General features: G+C 33.1%; 2 protein-coding genes across 5 annotated transcripts in view; one reads left to right on the forward strand and one right to left on the reverse strand.

Moving 5' to 3' along the window:
• The window catches only part of LOC130891365 (whirlin), a 181,533-nt gene that overhangs the window by 109,263 nt on the left and 47,107 nt on the right, over positions 1-25,163 (forward strand). Inside the window, exons 11-13 of one of the 4 annotated variants that reach the window (XM_057796023.1) lie at positions 594-709; positions 8,732-8,786; positions 15,789-15,908. In XM_057796023.1, coding sequence (XP_057652006.1) covers positions 594-709; positions 8,732-8,786; positions 15,789-15,908 — 291 coding nt within the window. Of the gene's footprint in view, positions 1-593; positions 710-8,731; positions 8,787-15,788; positions 20,800-25,163 lie in introns of those variants that run through there. The other 3 variants (XM_057796022.1, XM_057796025.1, XM_057796024.1) reach the window with 3 other exon arrangements.
• Positions 19,107-24,344, reverse strand: LOC130891366 (uncharacterized). The gene is made up of 2 exons (XM_057796027.1): positions 24,222-24,344; positions 19,107-21,219 (listed from the first exon to the last, which is right to left on the reverse strand). The coding sequence occupies exons 1-2, from the start codon at positions 24,229-24,231 to the stop codon at positions 20,999-21,001; spliced, it is 231 nt and encodes a 76-aa protein (XP_057652010.1). The 5' UTR covers positions 24,232-24,344; the 3' UTR covers positions 19,107-20,998.

The raw sequence follows: 25,163 nt of genomic DNA on the forward strand, positions 1-25,163 counted from the left end.
TTAGTTATTTTAATGTTTGTTTTTTAGTTTTTACAAGCTTTTGTCCACAAATTGTAACATTTTTTTGATAATAAATCATTTTTCTCACACACGTGAATGTCTGTACTCTTTCAACATGACCAATCACTTTTAGATCGGTCTGGCTGAAGATTTAACTATCGGACTATTGTTCAGCAAATTTATTTTAGGTTTTTAGATACTTAAATAACATCATATAAAAATTTGAACCATATTAAAATGTTGAAAAAATTCAAAATTAGCGTCTGGCACATTTTAAACTAAAATAAAAAATATCTGGCAATAATAGATTCATGTTGCAGAAAGTTTAATAAAAGCGAAAACTTCTTGAAATGATTTGAAAAGTTGATTTTTCTACCTGTACAGGTAAGTTGTGGAAGTTAAATTTCCATGTTAAAAATACTTGAAGTTTTTCTACGTAAGGTTTTCATTATTATTCCCTTTTTCTACGTTATCGACGTCTTATGCCGGCCCTGCAGTTACACGCGCGTTTCGGTGGCCATTTTGAAAAGAATCGACCTAGTTAGTGTTATCCTGAAAAAGTTTATAAAACTTATATTTGAATCTCAATCTAGGAATATGGCGAAATTCAGCCACCAATTATAAATATTCAAAATGAAGGTGACTATCATCGATCACCTAGTGAAGATTCAGGTTTGGGAATGGGAGTGGCTGACAAAAATCCTACAAGGTAAATGATTTGGTAAAAAATAATTTTTTAATATATGATAATATTATACAAGATGTCCCAAATTCATTCATTTGACTAAATTTCGAATTTTAGTACTTCTTCTCTAGTTCCTTGACTGTAATGGTAAATTCCTGTCAATCGCCCAATTTTTATCACTCATAGGTCAAGTTGGTGCGATTTAAAATTTCGATAAGAGGGTCATTCAAAAAAAATCAGTAATTACAAAAATCTGTGACAAAAGCAACGAAATATTTACAAAAAACTCTTGATAAAATGCTTGGTTTCATATATTCCATATTCCAAACGGATCAAAAATGGAGAACAAATTTGGAACTTTGGGATACAATAAGTTTTGTTGTGGCTACGACAAAATTACCGGTCACACGATCCTCTCAAGGATAATCTTGTAGATTTTGTGGTATTTACTTGCAAGATGCTAGGAGCTGCTTCATGTGGAACATTAAACGCCTTGAGATTCCTTTTTAATGGGAGAAAATTCCAAAATTATTCCACTACGAATTCCTGCAATGTACGAGTTTTCCGAGAAGCACAATTTCCACATTTTGTATCTCTTACGAGGGCGTTTGTCTATGCCTCTTGATATCGATTTCCAAAAATCAATTTTTTGAAACAGATCAAGTGAATACGGTGAATGAGAGCATTAAGAATCAATTATTTTTCAGATATATGTAAAATTATGACAGATTTTTATACCGGGCTTAAGAGAAGTAACAAGCTGCGTTATTTTCAGAATTTCAGGTCCACCACTAGAGGGCATATTTGAAATTATGTCGATATTTCTGTCTCGACATATTTTCAGAAATGTGAACGAGAATCTTTCTTCCACTAAAATCATTTATTGTCCTACATCACAGTCTGAATGTGAGGCCACGTTTCATAATAATGGTAGAATAAATCGTCAAACGTGGGTTGCGGAAGATCCAATATCAGAGTCTACAGAAGCTACATCATTAGGCAATTTTTTTAATGAAACAGTTAATGAAGAAAGATATTTAGGCTTTGCCAATTCTTTTAGAAGACATAGCCTTAGCCATTAGTCGTGACATGTTCTTACAACATGATGGTTGCCCGGTACATTATTCCATTTATGTTTAGAATAGCCGAGAAAGAAAATTTATGTCATAGTTTTCTGCATTTATTTGAAATTTGTAGTCAAAATGGATTAGTTTGGGATCCTACCACGATTCAGCATTTCTATTTATTTGGAAAGCTTCCAATTATCATTTTTAACTTCGTTTCTGATATTCCATATGTAAATTTGAAATTTTGACAGCAACCAATTCACGTAAGATATAATTTTATAAAGTGATATATAACCAGTCATTTGAAATCATCATTTCTCAATTAAACAGTAGTTGAATGAATCACTAATCACAAAATGTACCCTCCACCTTATATTCACTTAATATCTAAAGCAATTTCTCAAAAATCGGTTGAGAAATAACAAGGAAACGATAAAAAAACTATTTTTCTACTGGGTCTTCGCTCTTAGAATTTAAATTTCGATTTTTGAAGTTCGAATACGGGACTAAATATTTTATTACATCTAGCTAGATGCAAACCCCAAGTCAACGAACTTCTACTATCCAAATACCAAGCTGTTAGCTCCAATGCTTTTCAAATGTACATGATTCTTTGAAAAAACAACCACAGGAGTTAAGATTCGATCATATAAGAAAAAAAAAGCATAGGTGAAAAGTATATTCCACTAAATAGTCTCCTTTTAGTTCCATATACTTTACCAGCCAATCTCCTTCAACTCGTTTCAATAATACTGTTATAATTCGTCCAATGATATAGACCGTAATGTCGGTTCTGTTCGATTATTTTCATCGATACTAGTTTGGAGAATGCGATGGTTACACAGGATAGTAAAAAGTGAGCCAAATGGTTTATTTAAATAAATTATACGAGTTTTTAGTTATACATGTTAGTGCATAGTTTAGTGAATAGTTTAGTGTAAGTGTATAAATAAATTGCGGAACCCCACCCTTTAAAAACAGTTTAAATAAATAAGAAAAACAAAATACGTTTTCTCGAAGTATGCGAAGTGGGCCTACGTAACGGAGGCTCAAATTTATGCCGGGCTGGCGACTTTTTCAAGCTTGATATCCAAGAGAAATCGCACGGGACCAAATCCTAAGAATACAGTGGATGAAGTGCCCCAATTCGACCAATTTAACTGTGGCTATTTGAAATAGCATTCTTTTCTTCTCCAAATAAGACTGTTTTTTCTCCAATTCGGCATTCAATTGATCAATTATCCGGTATAGTACAGCCCTTTGACCGTTTAGTCCTTCTCTAGACAGTCGATCTAGATCACATTTAATAAATCCCAGAAAACGGTGGCATCAGCTTTCCAATCGATAGGACAGTCTTCGCCTTCTATGGACAAAATTCGTCGCATAAATTCTACTATTTCGACGGGTCCTTGCCGTCTGTTGTATACCAGTGGATCTAAATTTTTTGAGATTGCGCCTAAACAGCATCAAACAATTCTATGAAATGATCTCAAGGTTGCGCTTGTTGTAGTAAGCAAACGCGGCCTCGATACCGAGGATAACATTCTCATGTAGGATATGACCCACACGTTCTTTTGAGATGCCTATTGTCTCATCTATCTCGAGCATCTTTAATCGACAGTCTATCTATGGATTTTCTAAAGGTAAAACCGTTTTGTGGACACCTGGACGCTGCTCATCAGTTGAAACTCGTTAAACCAATTTTTGACGGCCATCATTGTAGCAGAAAAGTCACCGCACAGTTTTTAAAGACCGCCCGCGTTCTAAACATATGTACTATACGATAGATAGTAATTTAATGCTATTTGGACTGATTGATCAAAATATTGCAGAGACGCATATTGCTTGCTGTTTGACATTAAGTAGGCCCTAGGATATCAAGCGGCTTGATCAAATGCTTGAGCAAATTGATTGTATCAAGCGTGATTGATGGTTTAGAAACCCGTTTGAAACTTGAAGCAAGCATTGACGGTGATTGATAAAAACCACCGTCTTTTTTTTGTGGTTCCTCCCCTTCACAGCAACCAATGTTAAGGCCAGGAAGCCCAAATGTATACGCTCCACACTCCTCTTCTCAGCTTCGACTGAGAGTTTTGAGTTTTGATTGAGGTACGCTTGAAGCGCCCATCAATCGGAGCCTTAAGCATTTGATCAAGCCGCTTGAAAGTGTAGGCCTCCTTTACGAATTACAAATCTGGGTACATTAGACAAGAAAAAGGTGGTCAGTACATCACTGGCAATATATATAGGTGCTGCTGCCTTTCTTTTGGAGTTTGATGGTCAGAAAAGAGTACAAAAGCGATGGCGGGCTATGCCCTGGCTAGATAGAAGGGGAAATATGAGTTTAGTTATAGAATTAGACGGCAAAACACACTCAAATTATTTGAGAATAGATGAAGAATACTAAGGAAAATAAAACATAAGTTAACAGAGAAATCCTAATAAAAATGGTACCAAATCGATAACAAAGTGCGAGATCTTGTATGAGAAAATCAACTGAACTTTATCTGCGCATGCTTTTGATCAAGAAATATTGCGTCTTGCATCGCATTGCACGTTGTCTTGCATCATGTCATCATCATTGTCGGTCTTTGAATATAATTTTCAGAAATTATTGGATTCGAGACATTTAGCTAGATCTGTGTTTTCAAGAAGAATCATGTTCCCTTTTTTACAGACATAAGAATAATAAGAATTGTAAATATTATGATGGAGCAAACTAACGAACGTATAAATGTTAATTATTTAAATAAACAAAATAGAGGACACGGAGGATCTACTGAATATAGATCAGTGAACTTGTTGAGTACATTATTTTTAACAAAATGACCTTCGATAAGTTATTAATTGTTAAATATTTACGAAGATCAGTTCAACAAGATCTCAAATTTTATGTAATATCGGAATCGATGTTAAATTTTTGGAAATTTGATTTTAACATTACGATTTTTCGAAAACTATGATCCGAGATCGGGTAGATTACTTAGATCACTTAGATCCTAAACCAAAACGAGTTTTTATCAGAGTTATTCAATATTAAATTATTTTTATATGTTTATAGATCTTAATTAAGTTGTTGTAATTGATTTCAATTATTTTCATTATTATTATTGAGCAGGGATTTGCCGAAGAAAACGTATTTTCGATTCGGAACAACAATGAAACTGATCCAGATTAGTTTTCCTACATTTAGAGTTAACACGATCATAGTTTCCGAAAAATCTCTTACTATGATACACTTTGGCTCAAATCAAAGGAGTGACGTACTGATATCTATAATCAAATTATGCTTGATTCAACTGTACCAATATTTTAACAATAGTTAAATCTAGAGGATCATTAGATATTATTAAAAAGTTGGTGATTGTCTTCTTAGACATTTATTAAAAATCCAATGGATAATAATTTAGGGGAATCTATCATATATTGGATTAATCTGTTATTCTATGGAATCGGTATCTCGCAGAATGAATATACTGTCACATACACTACCGGAAGTAAGTTTTTAACCATTTGTGTGATGCACTAATAATCGTCGTCTATTTGGTTCCATTCGTTTTAGGATATTCCAAAGATGTGGAGTGGAAGCTGGAAACTACTTTCTGATTTTCCTATTCAATCTGTCCCAAATACTTTGTTCCCAATTATTCCAAAAAGTTTTATCTAATATTTTTTTCAACGTTCTTTCTTAAAGATACAAAGTCTCCAATCGCCTTTTCTCTAAAACATCCCCAAACTATCACCAAGCTTCCGCTGTGTTTTACAGTCCAGATTACACATCAACCTATCGTCCGTTCTTCCTTTGACCTGCGCGCAAACACAAAAACCTCAAACTCTATAAAACTTTCTCCCACTTTTATGTTTTTCAACCCATTGCAACTATTAATTTCATTTGACGTCTTGAAAGAGTTTTCTTCACTGCCAGCCTTCCAAAAAAGCCAGTTTTCTCAATCTCCTTTTCACTGTAGAAGCAGATCCTTAGATTCATTGATCTGAGCTGCTGTCTCTGGTTCCATGAGTCATCACGTTCACTGATCAATACGATACGCTTATCTTCAACGGATGTGATTTTTCGAGGCCACCCTGATCGTTTTCTATCGCCACAGCTCCTGGTGGATCCATATTTTTTCACACGTTGAGGTGTTTATAATTTGGTAGCAATGATAAAGTTACTTTAGTCTAGATTATGAAGATTTGCGATTAATGCACGAGCTTTAACCGATAGTTTCTTGGTTCAACTCATTTTGAAACTTACAAGCCTGATTTTGCGAGAACAAAACAATTCGGATACGAACTTCACAAAAAGATGTCTTGGTTCAAAACATATAAATCACAACACGTTCTGGGTCGCTGACTACAATCATAAACACCGAAGAAATAATCGACAATAAAAGAATAATCAACAAATCATGCGGTACTTGCAAGTTTTAACTTGTCACGCGGATTATGGGATGGGCAAAAACAATTTACCGGTAGTGTACATTCTCAAATGAGTTTTCATGTCATTTTTTTTCATTTATTGGAATACTAAAGTTTTCGTCCTTTGGCTCTCGACCTTAAAAACTGTTAAATACGTTACTCATCGATACAATCTTCATTCATTCATTCATTGATTTGATTTGATCTTTCCGATGATAATTGTTGATGCAGGCAGTATAGTGGAGTTTTTTTCCAGGTGTATTTGTCCCTTAGTTCTCAAATTGTTAATCTGGAGGCTACTATAATCTTGTTGGGTTGGAAAATGCTCCTTATTACAACAAACTTGTTCACGATACACATACAATGATATGCTGACCCAAATTTAACACGCCTCGCGCATAACGTCATGCTGGAATCAGAATGATTTCTGGACCATTAAGATTATGTTGAAGTTGCACGTATTTACTGGTTTTTTGTGTGTTTGTAATATTTTTTTGTGTTTACCGTCTATTATAGAGTTGACCTAACTGTTGTTATTTTCTTTTAAACGATTGTACTTTTTGTTATTCGATCTTAATGCCATCGCTACATGCAAAAACACTAATCCAAATACCAAAGAAATACTTTGGTTTCCAAAAAAAAAGACTCGGCAAAGCAGTGTACAGGACCTTGTTGTCTAGAGGATAAAATTGATCAAAATATGGTAAATGAATGTCGTAAATCACAAAATAACACTCATAATTCCTATTTTTTTTCCAATAACTGTATTTATTTAATATATAAACGATACTATAAAATTGAATAATTTCACAATTTTACTAATCATATGAAACATATATAGACATGTCTTTGCATCAAATATCACTTTTGGAATCGAAATAAAAAAAGTATACCGCATTCAGTATACTTCACATTTTGATTCCAACGTGACGTCACATTGTGCGAAAGAGATGGCTTGTGTCTGGGCATAAGCATACAGGTGTATGTGCATCGTGATAGAGTTCTGTGAGTGAAATTTTCTACAAATTTGAACAATAGCTTAGACGAAGTTGAAATGTTGGACATTGCCTCATATCTACAGGAAGTTACCCACATTTCGATAGTTTTATTGACTCAAAATCATGAAGTATCTATTGTCCGAGATGACGTGATTTCGCCATCAAGATATCCGGAATTAATTCCATTAGATTACTTTCTTAGACCATATTGTTAGAAAAATTTTTTCAAATATTACGAGATCTGATAACCAGAATTAGATTCTAGCGAAACATAGATACGCTTGGGAGTCTTTCAAGTTGAGGGTGGGTACGGGTATGGGTATTTTTTGAACCCAAGAAGCCCCCAAATTTGTACACTGTGAATTGAACCTAAAATACAAAATATAATATTGAATTTATTGAATTTTTATCTAAATATCGCTGTGGCATTATTATTTCAAAACATTAATCATCAAAGGTAATCCGGAATCATCGACATAACTATTAAGTACTTTGTTTAGCAATTACACGAGAAATAAACGAGACGGGACTACGAAATTGAAAACAAATTCAATAGTAATATTTCTAAATTATCTTATATTGACCTTGATGTCATTTGACGCCATCTTGACGTACGCTACCATTTTAGTCAGTCAGCTCGCAAATAACATTAAGCAGAAAGTTCAGCAGCTGATCTGTCAAAATGGATGCCGTGGGGTAATCAATCGATTTTCTCGTATGTACCTGTGTTTTTTCAGGTCTTGAAAGTTTTTTTGTATTGTTTTATGGTTTAAGAGTATTTTATAGATACTTTTTAGATACTAATACAACTGAAACTGAGTACTTTTAGTCAATCTGCTGTATACTATTGCGTTCAAGTTTATCAAACATGAGTTAGTACTCTTAGTAAGAAGAAACTTGAAGGTTTAGATGGAGTTAATTATTTTTTATTAGATGAAGAGAGCTTTAGTGAGAATCCTGTTTATTTTCCACAAGTTTTCAATATACTTACCTCTTAGACTGTATTTACCGCTTACCTACACTAAGCACAACACTGTATAGTCGACAAAGCCACGTTTCCAGGAGAAAATTTTCCACTTTTTTAAGCTGTAATGAAACTGGATACAATAAGGTCTAAATTCCAACAAATAACTTCACAAACTATGCAAAAACTCAGGGTAAAAGCATTTGTTTACCCCCCGGCAACCATTTTTTAATTGGGTGTCAGCTGATTTTGACAATTGACATTAGGCTGCTCAATTGACGTTCCTATACAGATAATGAATAACATTGACCACGACTACAGGGAGAGCTCACCAAAGGTAAGTGAAAAGGGCATTAGTTTCCAACTAAATAAAGGAACCAAAAACAGAACAGATAAAATGATATATATAAATAACTATATTTATCTTTATAGTTTATAGAAAGTAGATTGAATTATGCTAGAGTTGAATTTTTCATATAACCAAAAGATGTATTCATCTTTCTATCTTGGAATGATTAACTTCTTTGAATTGAGCCTTGGTGTAAATAATTGATCAAATGTACGAGGGAAACACCGTTAAGACGTTTTACCTTTTTAGAGTTCGACCGGCAAGTGCTACAGGAAAATTAAATGACGAAGATCACCAAAATCAGGTGACTGCTGTTTTTCAATCTTAATTTCTTTTATATATAAATACATATTTTTCCTATTTATCTTCGTAGGCTTGTAGAAACACAAAATATATTCAGTTTATCTGAAGCTTATTTTGTTTTTAGAGCACTAGCACCAACATATCTCTATCATGTTCCACTTGCACTACCTTCTCTATCTGATCTTTTGAAATTTACTATATTGCCTCTATTGTGAGTAAAATAAATTAGAGTGAGGGATAAATTGTTTTGACATTGTTTATCTAGTATGAATTGTGGAGAATGTGCTTGTTTTAAAGTAGAGCTTTAAGTAGTATATTTAAGTAGTTGGTTAGAAAAATCTATTATTTTCTAAAATTAATTTTTGTAGAATCAATTTGAAGATATGAAGAAAATTTCCTTCAAAGTACTAGTCTGATTTAGTTCATAGATCTTAATTCTTATTCATGATTAAGAAAACTGGAATTTGTAATTATAGTATACAGAATGTCCCAAATAAAAATTTACCTATACAGGGTGTCCCCCGTCGAGTTAAAACTATATGTATATGGTAAAATACTTATAGTAAAATCATGAAAATTTCTACGTTTTAGTTTTCGGATACGATCTTTTTAACTAAAATATTTTCAAAGATGGCTGACTTCCGGTTCTACCGGCAAATTTACATAATCTTCGTAACCACACCTGTATCTCTACAAATTTACAGAAAACATTTAATATCTGGATAACGGTAAGGTTTAGGCAACGGATAGTATATATGAATTTGCCTTATTCTTTACCCCTGAATGCATTAAAATAGAAAAAACCGGGTGGTTCTATTTAAAAAAATAGAGAAATTTGATATTTATGAAGTTGAACTTTGAACACTTTTCATGCACACCCTGTATAGAATGAAAAATTTTTCAATATAGTTTCAAATACGTCTGACCTTGCTAAAAGCAACCGAATAGAAACTATTTTCATATTTTTAAGGGTAACCTCGTAAAAAAATTATTTATGAGGGTCTGTAACAGTCAAATTTTTTACAAAAAATTAGTAACTTAAAAAGTATGCATTTTTCGAAAAAAGTTTTAAGACAACAGTATACTAAAATTTTATGTAAATTTCAAAAATGTATTAATATACAGGGTGTTCTGTTTAAAATAACAAAGTTACAGTCGACTTCAAGTAGAACCGGAAGTCGGATATCTTTGAAAATATTTTAGTTAAAAAGATAGTGTCAGAAAACTCAAACGTAGGAATTTTCATGATTTTACTATAAGTATTTTTCCATATACAGATAGTTTTAACTAGTCGTGGGACACCCTGTATACCAAGTTGCATCCCTAAGGAATTATAGTGACTTAGAGTCCCAGAAATTAATTTGTTTGCAGCAACTCAACTTGAAAATATCAAATTTGGTGGACTGTATGAAATTATTAAGGGGTTTTATTAAATGAGAACTAAATTTAAAATTTCACAGACGTTCTTCACCCCAGTTGATTTGGAAACTTTATATATCCACACCATAGATAATTTAGTTATACCATTGATGATTAACGACATTGAAATTTCATCTAGACAGAGTGGCATATCAAGATCTTCTGAACAACGGAATGTAATTTACCATCCATCCTTATCATGCCCAAAAAGTACAAGTGAATTTATATCGATGTATTTTACGATTGAATTCAAAAGAAAATTCTTTTTTTTATGCGGCTTACTTTAGACGTAGGGGTACAAGAGTTGCTATACAGTAGATACACAACACTGATATGAATATATCCAATCTGATATTTCCATCATAAAGTTTGACATTTTTAACAACGAGTCAAATCCAACAAGCCTGTTATTTTTGGAAATGATTGGACATGTCACCTCTGTTTCATTAAAGCAACGTAGAACTGTCAATTCTCAATGGTACACCAGCATTTGTTTGCCAGAAGTAGTCAAAAAAAACAGGGAAACCAATCACAGAAGACGAATTATTCTTCAACACGAAAATGCAAGCTCTCACACATCAGTTCAAACAAAAACGTTTTTGAATAGTCAAAACATTGAATTAGAGTGTCATCCGCCGTTCAGTCCTCATTTGGCACCTAATGGTTTCTTTATTCCCGCCGAAGAAAAATGAATATTTTAAAAAACTATAAAGCCTTATCCAATTATAAATATTTGTAATTATTTGTTAATCCCCAAACTTAAGTAGCAAGAATGAGTATTCATACGAAAACCCCTGATTCATTTGACGGTTTTCTATTGCGATTGAGAAGCACCAAGTCATTTAAGTGTCAATGTAAGTGATATTCGAACCCACCAAATCATTGTTTCCAAGATTGGCATTCCCGCTCACCCGCACATCTCAATAAACGTGATAACTTTCTTTGAGAGGCGTTGAAACAGTCTGTTTAGACTTCTCCGATTGATTACCGAGAAGAATTTGTGGAATCCCATTACAGACAAATACAATGTAATCAAAAGTCGACTTCGATTACGCTTCTGCTTTGAGATTGTTTTCATGTGAGACACCTTGTATATATCAAATCCTCAAGCAAAATCATGGTTCTTTGAATATATTTTATACCAGAAAGTCATAACAGCTATCATTTCCACTCCATATGTGTGGATTTGGGGTCTGGTGTACACTGCGACCCAAAGGATCTATTGTGTCCACTTTTCTTGCTGCGACACTGGGGACACTCAGCTGATCTATCAATCCCACTCCTCTTAAAAAGTCTAGAATATGGGATGGCTTCAATTGCCAGAGAATGTGGATAAGATATTTCGTCCTCCGCGCAACAAAATCTGCAAACCGCATCATCTGCTAGGTCTAGCGTCCTCAGTTATTTTTGAGGCTAAAGTATCCCCATAGGACTCAGTTTAGTATTCGTTGATTGTTCTTACTTACGTTGATACATTCAGCAGAACTTCTCTGGTTACAGTTTCCCAGAAGAGTATTTTCCATTCCATAAGTTAACTTACTTGTTTAAGGCTACTTGCAATATCAGGTCATCTGGTTACCAACAAGTGCAATGTACCAACAGGAAAAGAAGCAGCAATAAGGGATGGTGAGGTTGTAGAAAACAGGATCACCACAATTAGTTTTAACAGAACGAAAGAAAAATTGATAAGTGACTGATAAAATCACGGTTGGTGGCTCACAATCAACATGACGCTAAGAATAAAGCCTACAATATCAAGCAGGCGGTCTAACTAAGAAGTCGCACGAGTGAGAAGGAAGCATATTCATATTAGTCTTCAGTCAAAGTTGTGATTGTGATGATGAGATATGAGATCTTCGTCTCATATGGTAAATAAAGTGCGGTCTTAAAAATCTTTATTGATGTGTCAAAGACAAGTGTGAACAAGCGTTACACAGAGTGACTGTCTTGCGGTAGGACCTGTGACTACACCAGAAAACATCAAATTAATAGTATAAACTCTCCTTCTTCTTATTCCGTGTATTAGGCGTAGTCACCTGTTTTATCTTCGACATCCTTGCCTCCTATCCTGCTTCAAGGTTGTGGCTCCATCTTTTTCTGAGTCGGCCGGTACTCCTTAGACCCAATGGGGGCACTATCTTGACCAGTCTGTTGTTATCCATTCGACTTATGTGCTGATTACATTCTTTCTTTCTTGATAGAACCCATTCGTGCGTTTTCCATAATTCTTTTGGTTTTCGCCGTTTCTGGTCGTGTCTCGACGGTGTAGATCATTATGGGTCTTACCGTGGCCTTGTATATTCTCGATTTGGCTTCTATTCCGATATATTTATTTCGCCATATGCTATTCTTCCATTGGTTGCTCTCTTCTTCGTTCTCTACGTCTCCAAATCCTGAAATCTCGATTCCTATGTATTTGAATTTCATTACTTGGTGAATTATCTGATCGTCTACATCTTATCGGAGTTTTGGATGTGGTCATACACTTTGTTTTGGATGCAGATATTATCATATTGAAAGATTTAGTTGTGCAGTTAAACACATGTGAAAGCCTTTGAAGATTATCCTCATTTTTTGCGACCAGATCAACATCATCAGCGTAACATAATATTGTCCCTCATCTGGTAGCCCTTTAGCTTTCTTATTTTATTGATTATTTCGTCGATAATGATATGGAAAAGCAAGGGGCTTAAGGAGTCTCACAGGCGAATCCCTGCTGCTATTTGCTCCGTTAGCACTCCGTTCACTTTGGCTTGGATTTTCTTGTCCATGTATATATTTTCAAAGGTTTTTATCAAGTTTAAGGGAGTTGTTTATCGTATAGTAGATGTACTACGTCTTATAGTTGTATTCGATCGAAGGCTTTTTGTAGATCTATAAAGTACATAAATGCTAGTCTGTTCTACTCAATTGATTTTTCTGTGATCTGCTTGATGTCGAAGATCGCATCTGTGCACGACCTTCCCCATCTAAATCCCTGTTGCTTCTCTGTTAACGTGATGAGACTGTTTATTTTGCTTGTGATGACTTTTGTTGTAAGTTTCAGAGTGCCACCCAGTAATTTATTTTTCTATAATTAGATGGTATTTTTTATCTCCTTTTTTGAAAATGAGAATCGTAGTACTCGTTCTCCAATCGTCTGGGATTTTTTGACGTGACACGTTCTTGTTAATGAGAGTTGTTAGTTGCTTGGCAAGGCTTTCTCCTCCGTATTTGAGTAATTCGTTAGTTATGCCATCTTAACCTGGGCTTTTTTTGGTTTTGAGCTATTTGATAGCCGCTTACACCTCTGTCAATTCAAACTGTAGATATTCTTTTGTAGTTATTTCAAGCGTGTTTGGTTTGCGTCTTCATTCCCGTAGAGTTCTTGGAGGTACTTGACACATGTTTCTTTTTGTATTTGGTTTGTCTCGAAGAGCTCATTGACTTCTTTGCTTTCTCCTTTTATCATTCGCGATATCTGTTTCTGGAGGCCGAAAAATCATTCTCCATTGTTTCCAATATTGGTTCTTGATTTCTCTTACTAATGTTGTTGTTTCATTACGTACTCTTTTGTAATCTTCGTACGAATTCAGGGTTTTTGACGTTCTGTATTTCAGGTAGGCTTCTTTCTTTTCTTGACATTTAGCTATCACTTCCTTACAGAACCATGGTGTTTTAGTTCTTTTTTTATTTGTCTAATTAACTGTCCTGGATCCAAGTGCCTCCAATGCCGCTTGTTTGATGGTATAAACTATAGTCTTTTATAACATCAACAAAAGATTCAATGGAGTAGCATAGAGAACCCTTGCCAAAGAAGGGAAGGTCAGGAAATGCACGAAAAAGTGATGACTACAATATTTTGGGACTGACTTACTGAAACAGTTGCGTCAAAAAATTATCGCAAAAAGGCGCAGCGAAATAACTTAAAAGTGTCATGACAATGCTCCAGTCCATACTGCTTCGCTTTCCAAAGCTGCTGTACGCGGATGTAGTTTCACAGAGGTTAAACACCCACCATATAGCTCTGATTTGGTTCAATCCCCAAACAATTCTCAAAGCTTAAGGTTGAGTTAAGTGGTAAAATATTTAACAACGACGATGAAATTAAAAAGACGCTGTACAGACATTTTGACTGTAAGGATGCATAATATTTTATAGAGGTATAGTAGCTCTAAAAATGTTTGGAAATAGAGGGAGAATATATTGAAAAATAAAGTTTTTATGACCTTTTGTTCTGTTAGAATAACAAATCATGACCACACTACGTTTATGCAAAATAAATTAGTTTGTAATAACTTACATGTTTGATACTTGTATAAAAAATAGATATAAAAATGAACGATTAGGAAAAAAATATCATTTTTGGAATTGATATTGAGTCATGGTTAGATCATGTCTGCGCGGAAGACCAAGTTTTTGTAGACTATTAGAGTATGGAACGTCTTGAACTGATAATACTACTGAGAATTATACAAAAGAAGAAACGATTTTCTTAAGCTTACTATCGTCTGCTGCTTTTCATTATCTACGATTGATTGATGATTCTTTTCTTTCCCAAAAGGATAATACACATTTTTTTTAATTGACATATTAAGTTAATTAGTAAAGGAATGAAATATATGGTGATCATAAAGAAGAAAAACAATGTCAAAATTAGTACAAATATAATACGAACAAATCATTTAACACAATCAACTATGCTTGAGGAATATAATATACGAGGTGTGAATAAAAAATACGTGAATAAATTTGTACAGAAGTAAATCCTTATACCCTATGGCTTGTTAGTTCTCTTTAGTAAGATCGTATTTGGTATATTAATTTTATTTTGAAGTTTTCAAAGAGGTTTCTTGACTGCTGTGTTTCCAAAAGTTCTCATTTTTTTTGTAAGACACCGCTTTGGCTTTTGCTTGACAACATGAAAGAGAAATTTGTGGATTATGGGGTGAGCAAAAACTTTTATTGTAGATATGAAAAAAGTAATGGATATAACATTAGAAAACGTGAATGGGATTATTTCAAAAATTCTGTATTACCTCTTCACTTTGATTTCAATGGGATAATTCACCGTATTTTTTATCACATCTTGTACATATTTATCTATAACGATCTTTATACAAGGTGCTTCCAAATTTATGGGACAAAATTCAGGAAGTAATTGCATGTATGAAATTTATATTGGTCTTTCCTATAAAAAAATTTCCTCAGCCCATCCCTTTTCGAGATATATCACCCTTGAAAGTGGTAACTAAAATTGAATTTTCATTTTAGGGTTGCTAATTTCACCCCCGTATACCGGTGGTAGTCTTTTGCTAGTGCACAAAAATTACAGAATTTCAAGTTTTTTGTAATATTGAAATTATAGGAAAAAAAAGTCAATTTTAGTCATTATCTTTTAAGGGTGGTATCTTGGAAAGGGGTGGGCTAAGGAAATATTATTAAAGGACAGGACCCATGTTAATATCATACCTATTGAATTTTGTCGCATAAATTTATAAACACCCTGTATATATTTCTTATATAAATATTATTAATAAAGGATATTTCTCTAAAAATATTATAGAAAATGCCCGTATTGGTTATATTGTAATATTATTTACAGGACTACGTCAGTGGCGAGGAAGATAATCCTGCAGGAACAAGAAGCAGGAGACATTCAAGTCCCGGGGAATCGAGGACAGGAAGTACGACAGCGTTGCATCAACAAGATTACCCTGATTCCGTAAGTTATTTCACAAATTCTGAATAATATTTTTAGATTGTTGTTACCTATACTTCATAGTTATATATCTCGCAATTCATGATTGGTATTCAATCCTTAAACAGACAAAATAATGCGATAATTTAAAGGTTTTCGACAATCACACAATTGAATTCTTTGTCTAGTTCAAATTATAAGCCACTAAGATGTGAAAAAAGGTCGTGTTGCCTTTAAATTAAACTTAAACTGATTAAAAACTTTGTGAAGACTGTAATAGAGTGAGCGAAAGCATTGAAGACAAGTAGTTTCCCAGTTAAGTAACTCCCAGTTGAAGGAAGTAGTCCGGTCAAATTAGAGCAAAAATTAAAAGTGAAGCTACATAAATTCCCATCAAGCTGAACATCAGAAAAATTGTTTAATGTACAATTGAAAATAAAATTTGGATGTGTCCAGCATTTCCGTTAGCGTATTAATTTTAACTTTTATTGTAAACGGGTAAAGTATCAAATATGATACATTCCCAAAATGCATTTTCTAAAACAGAACATCAGTTATCACGATTTTTCCTTTGCATATTTGCATTCAATACAGTATTATGAAGCTAAGACAATTCACCACATTCCAAAAAGCACTAAATTGTTTGTACAATAACAAAAAACAATTTACAACAACTAGATCCAAAGATTTACCGCCAATTTTTAAAAAAAATTTTGAACAGGGTTAAAATGTATCCGTTTTATCGATGGGGTCTCATTACGCAGTATCGAATTTTACCAAAAGTACCTTTTTGGTATAAAATTAATGATGTTTAAATTCATTTCAAATTTTACTCAATAAATCTAATATTGAAAAAGTTATGTACAATACTTCTTGGTTCGAACCATGTAACTAGCGCCCTCTATGAGCGACAGACATAAAAACAAATTCATTAGATGTATCAGCTTCCAAACCATATTCGTATAAAATTTCAATACAAAACTGCAAATAGTTGCGGCAAAATCGTAAAAAATGTGTGCCTAACAAATCCCAAATATTTTTCAGTTTTCCATCCATCCTAGAGACGAGATTACCTTTTTTTGAAACACCCTGTATACACATCCGACAAAAATTTCTACTATACGACAAGAATATAATTTTCTGATAACTAACTATGAGTAAGTTGAGCTCGGATGCGAAATATTCCAATAATTTTACCGATTTCGATCACATGGAATTACTAACTAGACATTGGCTAGTTATTGATGTATGAATAATCTCCGAACATAATAGGCTTTTGTTGATATGTACATACAACTATGTGCTGTATATATATATAGTAATATTCGATCGATTTACATAAATGTTCATATTATGTATCAGATACAACGTATTTAATAGTTGTTCCATTATATACCGGGGTTGTCTATTCATGATTGAAATTAAATCTTACTTACTTAGTTAGACCAGTCCAGTTTCATGCATAAACAAAATATTGCGTTACTGTAGCAATGAACAATAACTTATTAGAAGTGTAAGTGTAAAGTTTGACGTCAAAAAAGTGAACCAGAGTTACGCGAAAAATTAAAAGAAAAAAAAATGTCCACAGAAATTGTGAAAATCGAAAAATTTGGGGTATCGAGCCATCATCAAGTACCTGTATTTAAAAGGGTTAAGAGGTAAGCAGATTTACGAAGATATGCTCAATACCCTTCGTATGCTACCGTGAACAATTGGAGCAAGCTTCAAAAGAGGTAAAGATGATGACCGATCGGAATGGCCAGGTTTGAATGTTGACCAAAAGTGTGCAGGGATAGAAGCATCGCGTTCGATCTGTGAATTTGAAAACGATGTCGACTTCTTAAATTGTTACTATGGTTGAAACTTGAGTATATTTCTACGATCCAGAAATAAAGCAACAATCGATGGATTGGCGACACTCTGGTTCTCCAAGATCCAAGAAGTTTCGTGTCCAAAAATCTGCTGGAAAAGAAGTTCTTGCTTCAGTTTTTTGGGATTGCCATGGAGTAATCATGATCGATTTTTTGGATAAGGCTAGAACAATAGCTGGAGATTACTATTCGACATTACTGACCACTCTACAGGAAAAAAATTTAAGAGAAAAGACGCGGAAAGCTATCCAAAGGTGTTTTGTTTTTGCAGGACAACGCCCCTGCAAACAAATCTCATGTTGCCATACAAAAAATTCGTGATTTAGGGTTTGAATTACTAGAACAACCTCCTTATTCACCAGATTTGTCTCCGTCCGACTATCGTCTCTTTTCCTCTTTTCTTCCAACGAAGAGGTAATAAAAATTGTGGAGGTCTGGTTTGCAGAGCAAGAAAAAACATTTTTTTTAAAGGTCTAGAGACGTTGCAGCTTCGCTGTAATAAATGTATCCAATCAAGAGGAGAATATTTTGAGTAATAAAATATTTTGACATCGAAATTTTGTTTGGTTCTATAGTAGGCTAAGAATTTTTCAATATGTAAATAATATGGTTTTGGAAAGTACTTATTTTTTAAAAATATTACGTTGTTTTTCGTGTTTTTTCACAAATAATATAAAAAAGAAATTTATGAGATTGATAATTGGTGAAATGATCAAAAACCTTGAGGATGTTCGGTTGAAAAATTTCCTTATTCAACCTCATTGAATGTTCGATTTTCCTAATATTGCTACTGAATGAAAACACAAAGTTTCGAAGGAATTTATTTTAAATTTGATTCTACGGAAGGATCACAGTTGAGTCAACATTTTCTATTCAAGTTGTTCTGTAAAGTTGAAGGAGAGAAAAATAATTAAAAATAGGAGTGAGAAACAAACAGATTGAGTTTTATTAATGCGAAAAATAAGGGAAAGTGAAAAGTGATGCATCTCTTCATTTATTTAAAGGAAAATATCCTGGAAGAAGGGTTTACTCAAAGAAACAATTCATATAATCATCAGCTATCATTCTATTAGTATTAGTCGTTAATTTTTCAAATGCATAAATTGATAAAAGTTATTAGAAGAGTCGCATCTTCGATTTAATGTCTTGAATACGAAAAAATCCGCAAATGCCACATTTCTCTGAAGGCTAGTGATAATTATGGCAATCTCAATCCTTTGAAAGGTTGCTACCTATACCACTAATCCCTCCTTCTTCTTCTTTTTCCCCACGATTAACTTTAACTGGAAAACGTTTCTCAAGTCCCAAAATCTGTATGTTTCCACGTGTAGTAGACTATAAATAACACAGCTTTATAAGTTTTTGAATTAATTTTAATAACAACGATAGTAAAAAGTACAAATGTTGCTGGTACAAGTTTACTAATACTTCTCTGGGTGTTTTATGCTAATGAAATTTGTATTGGCTCCTGCCGTACTGCGACATACAGGATCAAAATGTATCTGCAGTAAACACTTTAGTTGTAGTTTTTGTCTTTACTTGTAATATCGTATAAAAATTTTAGTTTAGACACAATCATTATTAACCCTTTCAATCCTAATGGGTCATTTTTGATTCAGGCTGTGCCCTACTGGTACATTCTAATTACAAAATGTCGAGGTAAGTTTATTTAGGACTAAAAAACTCCTGCACAAAATGTTTAGGGCACGTCTAGTTAATAAAACAATATTTTTTTATGAAATTCGTTATTTGGACATAGATACATATACATATAAGTAAAATGCGTTTTTTGAACTTCATAATAATTTTTTGTTCACTGATAGTTTACCAAAAGATGACAACACACCAATTCTAAATATCCTTATAATAAAATTGGATCAATAGAAAATTGTAGACAACATTTTTGTCCAAAAATTTCATATCCCAGCCGAGAAACCTAGTACACTTCTGGCAAATAGGTCACTGGGCAATATAATGTTTAAACAATCAATTTTTAAAAATAAACTTCAACTTCTATCTTCCAAACAATACTTTCCTCTAAAGTCCTTCAAAAGAGACGTGAAGTCATGGCTAAGATGTGATTCAAAACTGGCTACACATATGACTTGGATAAATATTCCGGAAAAGATGCAGATGCAGTACAACTCCAGGAGAAGATGTCCTATAGCAGGAACCATTCGAGACACTGATGTCAGCTTATGCTTTGACATATTTGCAACAAGTGCAAAACTTATTAATGAATTACTTTTTGTAGCAGTTGGTACATCAATAATCATCAGAAAAAAATTTTCACTTTATGAGCAATGAGTTTGGTATACATGTAATTTCTTGGACACTAAAGATGTCGCAGTACATTCTAACAGTCAGAGATGAAATGACTGAAGTGAAAATAAAAGCCAAGTAGATATTCCTTGCCTCAAGATGGTTGGGACAAGGAATATTTGCCTTTACGCTATGTACGAAAAGACAACCAAGTGGTGGAAAAGTGTTTTTTTATCTGCAGCTGATGATGTCTGCTATTGGTTAACTCTTCGATGATATTTAAGGATGGACGGCGAGAAAATAATAGAAAATCTTTTTTGTATTGTTTTGTTTCTTTTCCTGAACATCTGTGATACGCCGACGATAATATTGTAGGCTTATGAATATATGGGATTTCTTATCTATCAAAGGGCTCATTAGAAGAAAGTATCATCTCTCTATGTATATATATATGTCCAATATACCCAGTGGGAAATGTCCCTGGTACCAAAAGACCCCCTTTTGGAAAAAATTGAATAAATTAATATTTTATCATGTAAAAACTACACTTAAATCAAATAAACAAATTGATACTGAAAGAGTTGAAGCACAGCACAATAATGAATCAATTTCTTTGAGCCTTATATTGCAGATTTTTTTAAGTACAATTCGTTATAGTATAAATTGAACCTTTTTACGTCATTGTTTAGTAAAAATTTAATATAAATTATTTAATTCGACTATAAGAACAAATTTAGTTGCATATTCTTTTTACTTTAAAACAAATACAACAAAATAAAAAATATATAATAAAATACGATCAGCGTAGAAGCCATTCAACTTCGAAAATTAAAATATTTCTATAATAACATGGGTCACTTATTTAAAAATAACCTAAAAATATGTTAAACTAAGTAATCGCTATAGGGCTGAATATTGCAATAAGCAATTAAATATATTTACAAATACATCAACGGTATTTTAACCATTAATATCAGTCCATTATAATTTTTGAAGGGCTCTCCTTATATCTTCGGTCGCTTTAACCATGTTTGTGGAGTTTTTATATTTGAAATCGTCTCTGCCTTCTTCGTTGACGTAATCTTTAGGCGGCTCAGTTGGATAGCTGTAGCCGTAGCAACGGGTACCGCTGCCGAATTTTGGCCGGGGAATGTGAACTTTCTTGACGTCTACTAACCAGGATTCCATTTTTGGCGAGTGATCTGAAACAAAAGAAATTCGATTAATTTCACTAAAAACTCCTGAGGATGCTCGACTCAATACAGAAGAGAACATCAGCTCTGTGAGTGAGGTTAACGATACTGGTTCAGACTTGTGCAATCTACAAGCGTTTAATATTTTTATTTAACTAATTAACTGATATTTTTATATTGTTAATTACAGTAAGAATGAGATTAAATATAAAAATTTTAATATTAAAGTATTAAATGCTTTTTTAAAATAAAAAAAATCATATTGAATAAAAAATAAATAAAGAAATGAAATAAAGATAAAGAAGAAAAAGTTATGTAATGAATAAGTCTTGGAATTTAATCTTGACCCAGTCCTGGCAGCTAAGCTTGGCCCAGTCCTGGCAGTTAAGTTTGGCCCAGTCTTGGCGACCAAGCTTGGCCCATTGTTATCACTCCAGAGTTTTACCAAGACTGGGCCAAGCCTGGCTTACAAGCTTGGTTCCTTAGAACTTTCCTCTATGGGGAGTTTTCGAAAATAAAAAGGTTAAAATTGATTGCTTCATAGGGTTAATTATTTGATAATAAAATCAACTAAACAAATTTTCAATTAAATTTTAATTGATTGTGATGTGAGTAGCTCCTTTTGTAGTATCACATTCTCCACTTCTGTTTCATCAAATGGATTGATGATCCATGGTGGTATTTCCATCGAAAGAATATCTTCAAATCTGGTTTGAAAATCATAATGCAGGGCAATCAAATGTTGAACGTATGTTTGAATATCTTCATCAAGGCATTCTACCTGCGACAAGTTTGTAAACTACACTGCACCGATTGATATTTTCTTTCATAAACTTCAATTCACCAAAAAAAAACTGAAATTACACTCTTTGTTCTTATGAATTAAGGATGTTCACTGTAAGCTGCGGACAATTTTTGGAATAAATCTGTCAAATAGCGATGTCTGCTTTAAAATTGCTCTGGTTTTCTTTCAAATCAGGATCTTCACTGTCAAGAAACTCTCAAACGGAGTCAAAAAGTAAATTAAATCTTGATAAACATGCACTTTTCGACAACCAGCGTATTTCGGTATGTAACATCCAACCATCGTTGGAAGTCTTCTTCATCATTGCTTCTTATTTTGTGAATTGAATTAATCACAAATTTTGCTTCTTCACTTCATCGAAACCAAATAAATTTTCATGGACCTTAGCTTACCATTGTGGACCCCAATTTTTTGTCACGTCCAATTTAGAACTCCGTTGAGTATCTCCCAGATCCGTGGACTACTTTGGGATTCACGGGCTTAGGGCATAGAAGAAAAATCGCTGACCTGACTATTTATGGTATGGAGAGTGGTATCATCAAAAATAACAAAATCGAAAGTGGTAATGAGTTGTAACGAAGCACTCTCCCAGTTTCGTGACAATAAGTAAGCCTTTTCCGGTTACATGAACATTTTGAAATGGAAAAGAACTCGAAAGATGAGAGGCTTGAAAAAAGTTGGCAAATACAGTACTACTATCGATGGAATTCTTAAAAGATACAGAAATCAGAACCAAACATTAGGATATATGGTTATACAGAAGTAATCGCACGATGTGAAAAGCAATTTGGCTAATGTTCAATGAAGAGAATGAAGACTAAATCCAAAAGACTATTAGATATTGTACAGTTAGCACGAGAATTCTGAAAGGGGATTCAATAAGTATAATATGTGCTAAAACGTTCTCTAACGTCTTCCGATTTCTAACAGCCATCTTTCTATATCCTGCCATAAGTCTTCTGTCTGTTCTCTCTTCTGCATTTCCTTATTTAAACTAACTACTCCACTTATTCGTGTCCTTTCTCTTCTCTTTATCTCTTGTTTTGTCCACTTTAGGATCTGATTAGTTATTCTGTTCCCTAGAATTCTTTGTACATGACAGTCACAAATTGGTTGCTGGGTTTTGATTATTGTTTCTTATCCTTTTTCTGATGCAAACAATGTAAAGAAAGAAAGAGACAATCTAGTATCTTCCCTGCCTCGGAGGCGACACAGTAGATTGCATAAAAAAATAGAATTAATCCGGTCAATTTAGACATTCGAAGTTACATAAATTCCCATCAAGCTGAAAATCAGTAGATTTGTTCAAAATACAATTGAACATAGATTTTGAATGTTCCCCATCATGTCCGTGTATGGGAAAAATTTTATTCAAGGTCAAATGTCAAAAAAATGAGTTTTTCGCAATTTTCAGCGAAACGGTGAGTTTTATCATAAAAATACCTTAGACCAAAATTGTAGATCATAAAATTATCTACAAAAAATGTTTGGATACATTTTTCCTACAAGCCACTGTTTCTGAGATATAATGATTCAAATGTTATTAAATGGTTTCACCAATATATTTTCAACAGTAAACTTTTCTTACAACATTGAAATGAACCGAGACTTGTGAGTATTTGTAAGAAAGTTCTGTTGACTAGTTTGAACTGTCTTAAGTTCATCAAATAAATTATCAATTGACGAAAATGTTGCTAAAGTTCGAGGATGGATGTTTTTCTTCAGATTTGGTATTTCTCGCCATTAAATATGACAGTAAATCTGAAACATCATAACTTTTACACCTTTTTGAATCGTTATATCTCAGAAACGGTAGCTCGTAGGAAAAAAGTATTCCGACGTTTTTTGTAGATAATTTCGTGATCTACAATTTTTGTTGAAGGTATTTTTATGAGAAAACTTACCGTTTTGTTGATAATCGCGAAAAACTCATTTTTTGACTTTGAATAAAATTTTTTCCATACACGGAAATGATGGGGAACATTCAAATTTTATTTTCAATTGTATATTAAACAATTTTACTGATTTTCAGCTTATAAGCTATATGAGGTGGTTAGATTAAATGAGTTTCTAGCTTATGGTACTCAGGGCATCAGGTCTCTAAGTTAAACACGACTTAGGTCTAGGTTACCCGTATTAACATTACCTAACTTACATCTAGAGAAAGAAAATGATTTATAAAATTGAAATTGATGAAAAAACTTACTCGCTTCCATGACTTCGGTTTGAAAATAGTGAACAGTTACTGATACTGCTGATGGAAATTTGTATTTTTGATAACAAACGTTACAGATAAACTACTGTTTGTTGGTTATTGAAAAAATGATATATCTAGCATTACAAAATTATTTTTATACTTGATAAACATATCGATAATCATTATCGTATCAGTATTTGTTGTGTCTATTTTCGGGAATTGTCAGGTGACAATATAATACAATAGGATCATTCACTCATGTTTGATAAAAAAATCGTAACATCCGGTTATGAAAATAAATAATTTCTCGGTAATTTTTGCAATCAGGTATTTTTTCAATTCTATAAACCGTGTGTAATTGTACATATAATATACAGGGAATTTGTTGAATTATCATATTTCTTAAAAAATTTCGAATTCAATGGTTTGATTATTGCGTTTCGTTGTTTTCTCAAATAATATGAGGAAAAATATAAACTAACAAACAATACAATTTTCTGTATTTCCTCAATCAATTCTTCATGAAACAAATCTTTTAAATCTTGAAAAGCATCCATATTAAATATTTAATTGCTTGTATGACGAATATTTTTTTCAAAAATGAATTAATCAAACCACTTTTGATGTATATTGAAGGTTAAGTTTCTACTAAACTCTCTTCAATTGACACTTGGGACTGCCTAATAACTTACTTGTTCAATAACTCAATTTGATCGAAGGTCTACTTTATTAGAAGGTGAAGACACCGAATTTTTCGTTATTCAGTAGATAATAGTTAGTATGGAAGTGAAGAAACCCGGCCTAGGTTTAATAAAATGTTTTAAGCTACCACTTATTGAGGGTTAAATATCATGTTTCACTAACAGGTTGTTAGTAATATGTCTTTTGACACTTTGAAACCATACATGCCTGGGTTTTCCATGAAAAATTTGCAATAAGATTAACTTGTAA

The sequence above is a fragment of the Diorhabda carinulata genome, chromosome 3 (assembly GCF_026250575.1).
Source record: "Diorhabda carinulata isolate Delta chromosome 3, icDioCari1.1, whole genome shotgun sequence".
Taxonomy (NCBI): Eukaryota; Metazoa; Arthropoda; class Insecta; order Coleoptera; family Chrysomelidae; genus Diorhabda; species Diorhabda carinulata.